This window comes from Tachyglossus aculeatus, chromosome 11 (genome assembly GCF_015852505.1).
Source record: "Tachyglossus aculeatus isolate mTacAcu1 chromosome 11, mTacAcu1.pri, whole genome shotgun sequence".
NCBI lineage: Eukaryota > Metazoa > Chordata > Mammalia > Monotremata > Tachyglossidae > Tachyglossus > Tachyglossus aculeatus.
The window spans coordinates 17,071,013-17,084,749 of NC_052076.1; the positions used below are offsets into that span (position 1 = coordinate 17,071,013).

Below are 13,737 nucleotides of genomic sequence, written 5' to 3' on the forward strand. Positions count from 1 at the left end.
TCCCAATTTGTTCTTCCCCCTTCCCAGCCCCACAGCACTTATGTACATGTCTGTAATTTATTTATTTATATTAATGTCTGTTTCCCCCCAACAAGAATGTGAGCTCATTGGGCATAGGGAATGTGTCCGTTTATTGTTGTATTGTACTCTACCAATCACTTAGTACAGTGCTCTGCACAGAGTAAGCAGTCAATAAATACAATTGAATAAATTAATGAACCCAGATCCTCTGGCCCGGGCTCTTTCCACTAGGCCATACTGCTTCTCATGTTGCCTTAGTAATAGTGGCAGCAGTGGCTGATTTTACTCTAAAGGCAGTGGATAGGGAAATATTACAGCTTCTGCCCATTGTCGCCCTCTTCCCAGTGACAGATCACTCAGAAACTTTCAGTCGAGAATCAATGCACCGAAAAAGCAGGGTTGATTGCTAAGCGAGTATAATTGGCTTTATTAGGAGGTGGACAAAGAAACTTCATCCACTCTCCAAGAGCATCAAGCATCAGGGAAATAAAACAGTATGAATCACCATTTCCTAACATTGAGCTCTGGTTACAGAATTTAACGCACTCATTTCTAAACAGTTGCCACACTAATAAAATGTTCTGTTGCATGTGTTCCAATTGGCAGGAGATTATGTAAATGCTGTGGACTGGCCAAGACAGAGCAACACTCAAATACAAAAATACTCAGATTGTCATTCTCCGGTCCAGCCTCATGTGGTTGCTTAGTTAATGACTTGAGCACATAGGATTTATGAGTTGCTCTCACAGAGGGGTACGCAACGAATGCCAGTAATAGAGCCGGAGGTTGCTTTTGAGGCACAGAAGTGCATGTGGGAATAGAATTTGGGGGACTAGCCCTTTTCCCTAGCCCAAGCTCATGACTCATATTGCTTCCTATTTTCTTGTTTGCCCTGACGTGTTGGCACATCCAGGGTGGTGTTGGAGATTTGCAGGTGAAGCTCAGTTGGATCAAAACTCCCTCCTGCCGGCGGGAGCCATTTTAGCACACAAAGGAATTGCAGGGGCCGAAGCGGGAACGAGGCACACATGGAGTGCAGGGGGCACAGGGTACACAGGGTGCACAGGGGGGTGGAGCACAGGGGCCAATGGACCTGCCACATGCGTTGGTTGTGGCACAGGGGTTGCTGGGAAGCCTGGAAAATAGAATCACAAGGATAGGTTACTTGGGAGTTGGAGGGGTGTTGCGTGATTTGAAGAACAGGAAGACCAGAAATGGACACTAAGAGCCTCCAGGGCAGCTTTGTGGGAAACCTTCCCCTGATTCTCTGGGACCTGAGGGGGATCAGTAGGGAGAAGGGCAGGAAAGGTCTTCATTCAAGGCTCTTCCCTCCCGTAGCCACCCTCATATCCCTTCCTGCTCTCAGTCCCGCAGGCTGTTGACTGTTCTGGCATCTCCTCCCTGCCCCTAATCCACCTCCTAAGCTAGAGAAGCTGAATTTACCAAAACCCAACCTCCATCCCCCACGGTACCAGGAACCTCTTTCTAGATATTTACAGAACTCTAGGAAAACCCAAGATGTCTCCAGCAAAGAAGTTGGTGTTGATGGGTTTCCTTTGGGAAAGCACATTTTACTATCCCCACTATGCCTTCCTGCGAATCCATTGGTATCCATATGAGGGGATTTGCCAGAACTTGCCACTCGGTACTCACTTGCAGTCCTCGCTCTCTAGCAGGTTACGGTAGGTGGAGATCTCGCACTCTAGTCGGGCCTTGACATCCAGCAGCACCTGGTACTCCTGGTTCTGCCGCTCCAGGTCACAGCGGATCTCGGCTAGCTGGTCTTCCACACTGGTGATCAGGCACTGCACCTGGGCCAGCTGGGAGCTGTAGCGGGCCTCCGTCTCTGTCAGGGTGTTTTCCAGAGAATTTCTCTGTGAGGAAGAAGAGAAAGAAAAGTCAGAATGATGATGATACTTTTAGGGCCGGGAAACACAGTTCCCACAATTCCTTGGGCTCCAGCACTCCTCAAAAAACCTCTCACACATTCCTGAGAAAAAATGATCTTTTTTTTCAGGTTTCTGCTGTTAATTCCATTCACACAAATGATGTCCTGATTTTCCAGAAGGCCTCAGTCTCTACCTGGCCTGCCAGGCTACTCACCAGGTTGTGCTGCGCCTGAAGTTCTACCTCCAGAGCATTGACGGTGCGTCTCAGCTCGATGATCTCCGACTGGCAGCACTGCAGCTGCTCTGAGCTGGTCACCACCTGCTGGTTCAGCTCCTCTGTCTGGAAAACACATAAAGTTCATGCCCAGGGGCAGCACGTGACCTGGGCTTAACTGAGGGCTGGAAATCACTGTGGAGATTTCTGGAGATATAAGTCACTCACCTGCTTGACGAACCATTCCTCCACATCTCTGCGGTTGGTCTCCACCAAGGCCTCGTACTGGCACCTGGTCTCGTTCAGCACCCTGTTCAGATCCACGGTCGGAGCAGCGTCCACCTCCACATTCAGCCTCTCGCCAATCTGGCTCCTCAGAGAGTTGACCTCCTGAGAGGAAAAAGTGGACAAGTCAACAGACAGAAAGTGTCCCCCAGCCTCCAATGACCTAGGAACACAACCTATCCTTTCCAGGACATGATTACAGTCACCTTCCAGATAGCCTCCCTATTTGCAAGTCATAAAAGCTTCTTAGGCCAACTACACCTCAATCCTAGTCTTCCCTCAGAAGACCTGGCGGCTTGAGGATTTAATTTAGAATTGATTGAGACCAAAACAGAAGGAAGCAGTGTGGCCTAGTGGATAGAGCACGGGCCTCAGATCAGGAGGACCCGGCTCCTCCACTTGTCTGCTGCATGACCTTGGGTAACTCACAGCACTTCTCTTTGCCTCAATTACCTTATCCGCAAAATGGAGATTAAGACTGTGAACACTATGTGGGATGGGGACTTTATCCAATCCGATTAGCTTTTATCTATCCCAGGACTTAGAGAACAGTGCCTAGCACATAGTAAGTGCTTAGCAAATACCATAAAAAAGGACCCTCTGGAACTGGAGTGTAGATTGGTTCTCCCTGAGTTCCACAGTGGACAACCACCATTTCTGGAGCAGCCAAAAGCAGTTTCTTGAGTCACCAGCACAAAACTCAGAGAGTCATCTCCAGAATCCTTTATCTCTTCTCTAGCCAGGGCCATCCTCCTGCAGCTGGGGCGACTCAAGAAAGCTTTACTCATTCAGCTGTTAATGGGTGTCTCCATAGAGCAGAGAATGTTTCTGGAGGAGCCCTGGACTCAAGGAGAGAAATGGCTCCAACAGGACTGAAATGTGTAACCATAACAACCCTCTCCGTAGTGTGATCAGGCCACTTAGCTGGTCTTGGTGATTCCTATCTCAGCTGGTTGACACCAAAGAAAATGGAATAGAAACTCAGAGAAGGAGAGTGTCCCTCAGAGCATGAGGTGGCCCAGTGGCTGGAAACATTTGTCCAACCTTTTTCTCACGCTCACATGTCAGTTATTTCCCCCAGCCATCTGACCTTCAGAAGAAAACCCAAATCCCACGTCCCACATCCATAAGAACATGAGTCACTCTCTACAAGCTAGTGTTACAAAAGCACATTTCTATTCCAGGATCACTCCGGTTATCTGGGGTGGGCAAACTCCCCCATCTTCCCCTCCCTCCTTTGCTTTTCCAGCAGGTCCTAACGAGTTTCGTCTTTTCCCGATTCACTTCGCCATACCTGTTCGTGGTTCTGCTTGAGACAGAGCAGCTCCTCCTTCAGGGACTCCACCTGGGCCTCCAGGTCAGCCCTGCACAGGGTCAGCTCATCCAGGATGCGGCGCAGACCGTTGATGTCGGCCTCCACCAGCTGGCGGAGGGACAGCTCCGTCTGGTACCTGATAATAACAATTATGGTATTTTTAAGCATTTACTATGTGCCAAGCACTGTGATAAAGCCTCAGTACCTCCCCTTGTATGTACCCAGAGTTTTCTTCTGAGATATTCTAATCTCTTGGAAAACCCTGTATCTTTCACACAAGGTTCCTAAGAGGTTGAGTTGTTTGCAGTGTATGTGTGTGTGTGTGTGTGTGTGTGTGTGTGTGTGAGAGAGAGAGAGAGAGAGAGAGAGAGAAAGAGAGAGAGAGACTGATACAAGATAATCAGTTTGGATACAGTCCCTGTCTCACATAGGGCTACCTATCTAAGTAGGAAGGAGGGCAGGTATTGAATCCCCATTTTACAGATGAGGAACAGAGCCCCAGAGAAGTTAAGAGACTTGCCCAAGGGAATACAGGCAAGTGACAGAGCTGGGATCAGAACCCAGGTCCTCTGATTCATTCCTAGACAGCCATGGCATAGCCCAGTAGGCCATATTGCTACTTATGAGCAGGGGACATGGTAAGTGAATGGGAATGACATCTGAACTGGTCCCTGCTTTGTCTGTGCTTGGGCAAACGAGCTAAACCTTCTGACCACTTGCTGCCATTGGTGTTCATTCATTTGGAAAGTTTTAGTTTAAAGGAAGACGCAAGGATTAAAGGAGAAATTGACACCCCCTCCCTCCTCTCTCAACGTGTTTCCCACAACAATCAGGGGCTGGGTCACGATTTACAAAGGCAAATAACAAATAAAGTGGAAGAATTCACACTTTCCAGAATCAATTTGCATCCCATATTTTTCCCCACTGATATGTGATTTTTCCCTTAGAGGAGGGCCATTCTTGGGCCACATCTCTCCCTGCAGATTTTCATGGTCAGACCAGCCATGGAGGAAATGGAGACCCCAACTTACTTGGTGCGGAAATCATCTGAGGCCAGCTTGGCATTGTCGATCTGCACCACCAGACGCGAGTTCTCAGACTTGGTGAGCAGGATCTGGAAGACAAAATGGCATCACCAAGGATACAAATTCCCCACGGAGTAAGTAGGCATTTTCTGTAGTCTTAGTTTTACAGGAGAGCCAATGTTTCTATTGAGATTAGTTATTGGATGTGTTCTGGAGTACATAGAAACATTCTGAAAACAGAAAAACCTTTTCAAGAAATTGCTCATCAGATGAACAAGGCCCAAGCTCTGCTGCCAGTCTATTGTATGTCCTTGGATTTCTGTACCCTTTAAGCACCTGATATTTATCCCACCTCAACCCCACAGCATTTACATACATATCCATAATTTATTTTAGTGCCTGTCACCCCCTCTGGTCTGTGAGCTCCTTGTGGGCAGGGAATGTGTCAACCAACTCTGTTGATTGTACTCTTCCAAGTGCTTAGTACAGTGCTCTGTAAACAGTAAGCACTCAATAAATGCCAAAAAAAAAAATCACTTACCTTCTCTGGACCTCAGTTTCCTCAATTTTAAATGGGGATAATAGTATCTGTTTCTCCCTACCTCTCCAGGATATTGGGAGGATAAAGTGAGACTAGTGAGAACTAAAAGCACTATACAAATTCATGGTTTGATTTTTTATTTTTTCTCATTCTTGTGCTGCCAACTTGCATGTTACTCTAGAAAACTTGATGACTTTTAGTAACGCTGAATTTCCTGCTTCCATCTTTCCTACTCCTGAAATCTTGGTGGCTCCGCCCTTAGAGTAAAATACTTTCTGGGGACAAATGCCCAGCCAGGGTAATGGAAATAGTCATGTGGCTGTTCCATATTCAGAGCTCACAGTGACAGTTCTAGGGGAGAGTGTCAAAGTAATAAACAAACAGGAAGCAGTGTGGCTTAGTCGAAAGAGCACGGGCCTGGGAGTTGAAGGACCTGGTTTCTAATCCCGGTTCTGCCTCTTGCCTGCTGTGTGACCTTGGGACAGTCACTTAACGTATCTGTACTTCAGTTCCTTCATCTGTAAAATGAGGATTGAATCCTCCTCTCTCTGACTTTGTTTGGGAGCCCCATGTGGGAGAGGGACTGTGTCCAACCTGATTGTCTTGTATCTATCCCAGCGCTTAGTACAGTGCTTGGCACATAGTAAGCACTTAATAAATACCACAGTTATCAGTATTATGAAAATGAGTCATGGTGGAACTGCATTGGATGAGCCCTGTGCAAATGCTAATAAAAGCCTGTGGTCCTTTGCCTTTTAGATATGGCAAGCCATTGGTGAGTACCTCTCACCCACACCAACCAAGCCCATGGCAGGGATAGCAGGATCAGTGAGCTCACGTTTCCCTATGTCTTTGGTGTGGGAGGCTTGGAACTAAATAAGGCAATTGCAAACAATCTGGTCTTCTTCCCACTCAGGGTGATGATGGAGTCCCCATCTGTAATGCAGGTAAGCCTTGGCCTACTGAGGTTTCAGGACAGAGCATCAAACCAAAGGAATTGACTATATCAATGGTGGTTTGCCCAGGGCCACAGGAATTATCCCACCCCTACCAGTCATAGTCCTGCTGGGGCATAGGGTGCAACAAGCAAACAAGTGGGCAGGGGTGCAGATTGTGGCCAAATGTGTGCACAGTCTCTGCCCACATTTGTGGGGTCCAGGCAGAGCCAGGACCAGATGCCAGGTTTCCTAATTTCCAGAGCAGAGCTCTTTCCACTGGACCAATAGCAGAACTCCCTCAGAGTCATAATTCAAAAATCACTTCTGCTGAGTGGGTGGTGGGGCATTTCTCTGAAACCCCTTGAAGCGTCATCAGTATCTAAGAGCTACAAATTAACATCCAGTTCTATAAATGAATAACCTGTATTCTAATGCCAGCTCTGCCACTTGTCTGCTATGTGACATGGGCAAGTCACTGAACTTTTCTTTGCTTCAGTTACCCTATCTGTAAAAGGGGGATTAAGACTGTGAGCCCTACATGGGACATGGACTGTGTCTAACCTGATAGCTTGTATCTATGCAAGCATTTAGTACAGTGCCTTGCAAATAATAAGCACTTAAAGATGTCATAAAAAAAGAATCCAGTCTCAATTGTTTGGTCAGTTGAAATTGGTGTCCCAGCTAGGAATCATGGAAACAGTACAAATCAGAATGCCGCATTTTAGCTCTTATTGCAGAATTGAATTTGCTAATATGATCTCAAAGGTTTTATGAGACCCTTCCTGATCCCATATCCCAGTCCAGGTGTGAGGTTCCCCAGACTGCCCCTCCCCTCCACCCCGTCACCTTCTGCTGCAGCTCCTCGATGGTCCGGAAGTAGGACTGGTAGTCCGAGCACACAACGGGGACCTGCTGTTGGCACCACTGGCGGATCCTGGCATCCAGCTCGGCGTTCTCCCGCTCCAGCTGGCGCACCTTCTCCAGGTAGTTGGCCAGACGGTCGTTGAGGAACTGCATGGTCTCCTTCTCGTTGCCATTGAAGGAGCCTTCACAGAACCAGCCGCAGGTCCCGATGTTGGCGGGGATGTTGCGGGTTCCGGGGAGGGAGCAGCATGGCTGGCAGCTGGGTGGCACACAGGGCCTGGAGATGCAGCTGCTGCGGCAGCTGAAGCTGGGCAGAGAGCAGTTGTAGGGCATGGTGCTGGAAGAGAGGTGCTCAGGAGAGTCTAGGGCAAACCTCAAGTCCTTCACGGTCTGAGAGCCTCCTGGTCCTCCGCACATTTTATACAACCTCAGAGGAGGGTGTGGGCATGGGGTGAAGCATTTTTTTCTCTTTTTAGTCTTTATCACATTTTCAAACGCTCCTCTCCCTTAGTATGTTATTTAGGTTTCTCAGAAGAGTCCCTCGCCTCATAAAATACTTTACTCTGGCTTCCTGCTAAGTCAGGACTCCTCTCTTGGGCTCCTCACCCGTGAAGTAAGAGCTTCATGGTTCACCTTCAAAGAGGCAGAGTCATAAGCATCCCGGCCCCAGCCCTCATTAATTGGGTGTGGTGGGTCTAGTGACAATATCGCTTTGCCACCTCCTTCTAGTGTCCTGGCTTCTCCACTAATTTGTTTGGGAATTTGGAAAATTGTAGGTGATCTAGGAACTAGATTTTCAACATGAGAAGAAGCCTGGCCTTGTGGAAATAGCACAGGCCTTAGAGTATAGGGGACCTAGGTTCTAATTCTGGATCTTCCAATTGGGCAAGTCATTTAACTTCTCTGTGCCTCAGTTCTCCTGTTCTCCCTCCTACTTAGACCATGAGCCCCATGAGGGACAGGGATCTATCCAACCTAATTAACTTGCATCTACCCCAGCGCTTAGAACAGTGTTTGACATATGGTAAGCACTTAACAATACCATAAAAAAGTACTTCTCCAGCAAATATGTAATAAATAGGATGCCTTGACAAAGACAAGGTTTGTGTTTAACACTCCTATTCTTCCCCATCTTCAACTCTCTGTACATCATCTTTATCTGTCACCCCTATTTTACTGTAAGCTCTGCGAGGGCAGAGAACATGTGCCTGGCTACCATGGTACTCTCTCAATCTGTTGACTAACCAACAACATTCATTGATTATAGTACATTGGTTTGGCAAAGATCCTTTAAGAAGCAACTGGGAGAAAACTTAACATAAGAAATTAGTTGGGACATTTCTCACTGTGTAGAAAAAAGTGCAGAATTAAAATCTCATTGTCACACCTGATGGTTTATATTAATGGACATGTATGGTCAGCTTCTGAGCATCTAAGTAAATGGAGGATATTATCAATCAGTAAATAATCAGTGGTATTTATCAGCACATACTGTGTGCAGAGCACTATACTAGAAGCTTAGGAAAGCATGATATACAGTAGAGTTGGTTGACATGATCTCTACCTTCAAAGACCTTACAGTCTATTTCTCTATTGATTAACAGTGTTTAGGTGCATGTACTAAGCCCTCAGTCCCATAGCACTTAGGTACATATCTGTAATTTATTAATTTATATTAATGTCTGTCTCCTCCTCTAAACTGTAAGCTCATTGTGCACAGGGAACATATCTACCAACTCTGTCGTACGGTACTCTCCTAAGTGCTTAATGCAGTGCTCTGCACACAGTAAGCACCCAATAAATACCACTGGTTGATTGATACACACTTAGCAGAGCACAATAACATTAGAAGATATGATCCCTTCCCTCAAGAAGTTTACCGTCTAGCAGGCAGACAAAAAGTCACAAACAGGGGAAATCCCCACACAATTCCAAACCCACTTTAGGTGCTGTTTTCAACTTTCTACTGTATTGAAACCATCCCCACACAATTCCAAACCCACTTTAGGTACTGTTTTCAACTTCCTCCTGTATCGAAACCATTGCAGCTCCACTTCTCTGAATTGAATTGATCTGAGCTTTCCACTACAACCCAACACGCACACATCTCTCCTCTAACACCAACCTACCTCGATTTCATCTATGTCTCCACTGACCCTTTCCCCATATCCTCCCTCTGGCCTGAAACTCCCTCCACTTTCATATCTGGTAGGCCACCACTCTCTCAACTTTCAAAGCCCTCCTAAAATCACATTTCCTCCAAGAGGCCTTCCTTGACTAATTATAACTCTACTTATTTTTCTTAATGATGTGTATATATCTATAATTCTATTTATAGTGATGCTCCCAACACCTGTTTACTTGTTTTTGATGTCTGTCTCCCCCCTTCTAGACTGTGAGCCCATTGTGGGTAGGGATTGTCTCTATTTGTTGCTGAATTGTACTTCCCAAGTGCTTAGTCCAGTGCTCTGTACACAGTAAGTGCTCAATGAATATGATTGAATTGAATTGATTTGAATTGAACCTCATTTCCTCCACTTTCACACTCTTCTGCATCATTTATGTACATGGATCTGTATCCCTTAAGCACTTGATATTCTCCAATCCCAGCCCCTCAGCACTACGTACAGATCCTTACGCTCCAGCATTTCCCCTATCTGTAATAATAATAATGATATTTGTTAAGTGCTTACTACATGCAAAGCACTGTTCGAAGCTCTGGAGGGGGGGGGGGGGTTACAAGGTGATCAGGTTGTCCCACGTGGGGCTCACAGTCTTAATCCCCATTTTACAGATGAGGGAACTGAGGCCCAGAGAAGTTAAGTGACTTGCCCAAAGTCACACAGCTGACAAGTGGCAGAGCCAAGATTAGAACCCACAACCTCTGACACCCAAGCCCAGGCTCTTTCCACTGAGCCACGCTGCTTCTCTTAATTTATTTTAATGTCTCCCCCTCTAGACTAAGCACCCTGTGGGTAATGATTGTGTCTACCAACTCTCTCTACTGTATTGTTCTCTCCCAAGTGCTTACTACAGTGCTGTGCACACAGTATGCACTCAATAAATGCCATTGATTGATTGACTTATTGATTCACCTGTTCTTCCTCCGCAGCTTTTTCTGCTGGTGTTGTTAATGGAAAAGGAAGGAAAAAAAAGAGGAAAGCAGTAGGAAGTCTTGAATAACATCCCAACTCACCATCCTTCAAAAGTTCCAGAGTCTTTGCGGAACCACAGAAACGAAAGCCCCAAAAAGGGAAATGGAAAAAGAAGAAAATACCTGGAATGCTAGAAATGGTCAGGGTTACAGAGAAGGGAAGTGGGAGGTGGATTTAAGAAAATAATTTGAGAACATAGAGATGCCTCTCCAGGATCTTGGTGATCTTCCCGAGGATAGGCCTGATACTTATTTCTTCCATGTCCTCAACCATTCCCTGATGCTCTCTAATGGATGAACAAAACCAAGGGACGGATTCTGTCAACAATGCAGAAAAAAGGTAAGATATAAAAAGACAATTCAAAAAGTATTTTAAACCAGGGTTCAAAGAAGCATAGGGTTGTAAAAGGAGTCAGGAAAGAGCTCCGGTCTCGATGTAATAATTAAATTTCACTTGAGCTTTAACAAGGCTGTTATTCCAGAAGCAAAGCCTCTACTACGATGTTGAGCACACGCACACCCTAAGTCAATTCCCCTAGCACCTGGTGGCTTCCCATGTGCCTCAGTGCAATGATAAGGGAGCAGAACGGATGGAAAATCAAACACTCTGCTGATTCATGGCTTGGTTAGAAATGAAGAAGCCACAGGAAAGAATCTTCCCAGTGCTCATGGAAAGAATCTCCTGAGAGCTCAAGAAAAGAGTCATCCTAGGGTCCATGGATAAAGTTCCTGCTCAGCAATGCTCAGTGGGATCAAAGAAAAGGCAGGTTTTTAGGACCCATCTGTATAGCCATTATCTCACCTAAAATGTAAAGGATAGAAAGACACGGCAAAGACCAGGTTCTTATCCATGGCACGGTGCCTTCTGCTAAAAGAGGAGGCAGTATCAGAAAAGATTTTAAAAAGCTTAAAAATTCAATCAGAAACTCAGTTAAACTTGGTACATCTGTACCGGAAATATTGGAGGAGCCACCATTGCATCTTATTAATAGTAATAATAATAATGATGATAATAATAATTGTGGTACTGTTAAGAACTTGCTATATGCCAGGTACTGTACTAAGCACTGGGGTGGATACAAGCAAATGGAATTGGACACAATCCCTGTCCCAGATGGGGCTCACAGTCTAAATCCACATTTTACAGATGAGGAAATTGAGGCACAAAGAAGATCAGTGACTTGCCCAAGGTCTCACAGCAGACAAGTGGTGGTACCAGGATTAGAACCCAGGTCTGTCTGACCCCCAGGCCCATTCTCTATCCACTAGGCCATGCTGCTTCTATACTATGCCTTAGAAAGGACATACTGAGCCTGAGGGGGCCTAGGGGAGTGTAGAGAGAAAGCAACCAATGATCGAGGAATGGAATAGCTTCTGAATGAGGATTGACTGGAATTGGGACTCCAGTCTGGTAACATCAAGACAGAGAGGAGACCTGATGGAGGTTGGTAAAACCATGAAAGAGGAGGACAGGGTGAACATGGGATCGCAGTCACCAAATTCCACACCACTTGGATGATGGGATACCTGTCCATTGATGCCTTAAAGTGGAAGATTCAAAACAAATCAAGAAAATCTTTTCCCCAGTGGGTGGTAAGCATATGGAATTTGTTACCTCCAGAACCTATGCGGGCACAAGATTTCAAAAGATACAGAAAAGGTTTGGATAAATTCATGGATTAGAGGTTATTAGGGGGAATTTGGGGGATATTAGGTGGTGCATCCTTTACCGTGGAAATAGAGGCCCAAGGTGGCAGCCATCACATAGCCCAGTGCCACTATCAGAGGCTGAACTCTGGATTGAATGGGCCATTGGTCTAACCTAGTAATGGTGTTGTTCATGGCCTTATGTTCTTAAGATGAATATGACAGAGAAAAGGGGATGATGCTGAAGAAAGTCTTCTAGACTGTGAGCCCGCTGTTGGGTAGGGACCGTCTGTATATGTTGCCAACTTGTACTTCCCAAGCGCTTAGTACAGTGCTCTGCACACAGTAAATACTCAATAAATACGATTGAATGAATGAATGAATGACCCATATGGGGCTCACAGTTTTAAGACCCATTTTACAGGTAAGTTAACAGACACAGATTCCTCTCAGGGTCGCATCAGGAGGGTTTCCAGTACTCTACCAGTCTCAGCTATGGGAGGGAGAGTCAAGCTGAGGCCGACCCATTCCATTCCTAGCTTGGGCAGTGGCTAGTAAGTGGAAGGCAATCTGCTACAGATCAATCTAAAGGGGGACACAGAAAGAATAAACTGGCCAATAGATAAGAGAAGGAAATAAGCCTGAATATTAAGTAATATCCTGACCAATCCAGCACTTACCCAGAAGACTGATAAAGCTGACTGGAAAAGGAACCAGATATAGAAATCTGATTATGGATATGGGTATTTAGGACTCTTTATATGGAATGTCTTCATCCTGGGTTAATACAGGTGAACAACTAAAGTTGGAAAGTTATGTGAGGAATAGGGTGTGTGTGTGTTTGTGTTTGTGTGTGTGTGTATATGTAGTTATCTCTTATATAGGAAAATAGGAATGTCACCCTATTGACAGGGCGATGCTTCCATGCATGTAGGCATGACTGAAAGAACCTTTGCACAACCAACTGGCCATTAACATAATAATAATAATAATGGTATATGACAAGCACTTACTATGTGCTAAGCACCATTCTAATCGCTGGGGTAGATACAAGGTAATCAGGTTGCCCCATGTGGGGCTCACAGTCTTCAACCCCAGTTTACAGATGAAGGAACTGAGGCCAAGAGAAGTGAAGTGACTTGCCCAAAGTCACACTGATGACAAGTGGTGGAGCCGGGATTAGAACCCATGACATCTGACTCCCAAGCCCAAGCTCTTTCCACTAAGCCACACTCCTTCCCCTGATGGTATAATCATTGGAAGGTTAAGATTGAGTAAAACTGAAGAAGATGAGAACCAAAGAATAATGGGAGTTCCCCAACTAATGAATTCCAAAAAGGTGCACCATACCCAAAAGGAAAAACAGGGGAGGCATAGAAAAAGAGAAAACCATGAACAGAGGGAAGCAGTAATGCCCGTGAAGAGGAAAATATTGTTTTGGGGCAAAAGACCACAAGAAATTCGAGTATTGGGTCATACCAATAGGCATTCTAGCCCAGTTGACTGTCAGGGGAAACAGAGTGCCTTCCTTGACCTCCATCCGCTTGGTTGGGGTGGCTCATCTGAGAGTCCTAGCTCTCCCCTCTCCATCCCTGACTTTCCCGCTTAATAATCCACTGTGGGTCCTTCTGCCCTGAATTTAGCCTACTGGTGATATTATCTTTCCTTCTTGGATATTAGGGTATAATTCAGGGAAACTGCTGGGTCTTAAAGATATTCCCCAACCATTGTCCTAGAGGGTGAAGGAAAAGCAGAGGTTTCAACACAACTTGGCTTGCTGGAACATCACACAGGGGCTTTGACAGAGAGACTAGAGTTTGTCGAGGGAGTTATGTGTAAGAGGC

At 45.7% G+C, this 13,737-nt stretch overlaps 1 protein-coding gene and 1 non-coding gene across 2 annotated transcripts; one reads left to right on the forward strand and one right to left on the reverse strand.

Moving 5' to 3' along the window:
• Positions 1-1,002: 1,002 nt before the first annotated feature.
• On the reverse strand, positions 1,003-7,428 carry LOC119934695 (keratin, type I cuticular Ha1-like). Its single transcript, XM_038754250.1, has 7 exons — positions 7,075-7,428; positions 4,756-4,838; positions 3,704-3,860; positions 2,353-2,514; positions 2,125-2,250; positions 1,675-1,895; positions 1,003-1,156 (listed from the first exon to the last, which is right to left on the reverse strand). The coding sequence occupies exons 1-7, from the start codon at positions 7,423-7,425 to the stop codon at positions 1,003-1,005; spliced, it is 1,254 nt and encodes a 417-aa protein (XP_038610178.1). The 5' UTR covers positions 7,426-7,428.
• A 4,908-nt stretch (positions 7,429-12,336) lies between these two features.
• LOC119935339 lies at positions 12,337-12,474 on the forward strand. The gene has a single exon (XR_005453225.1). It is a non-coding gene; the product is annotated as a small nucleolar RNA SNORA7 (small nucleolar RNA).
• The last annotated feature ends 1,263 nt before the right edge of the window (positions 12,475-13,737 follow it).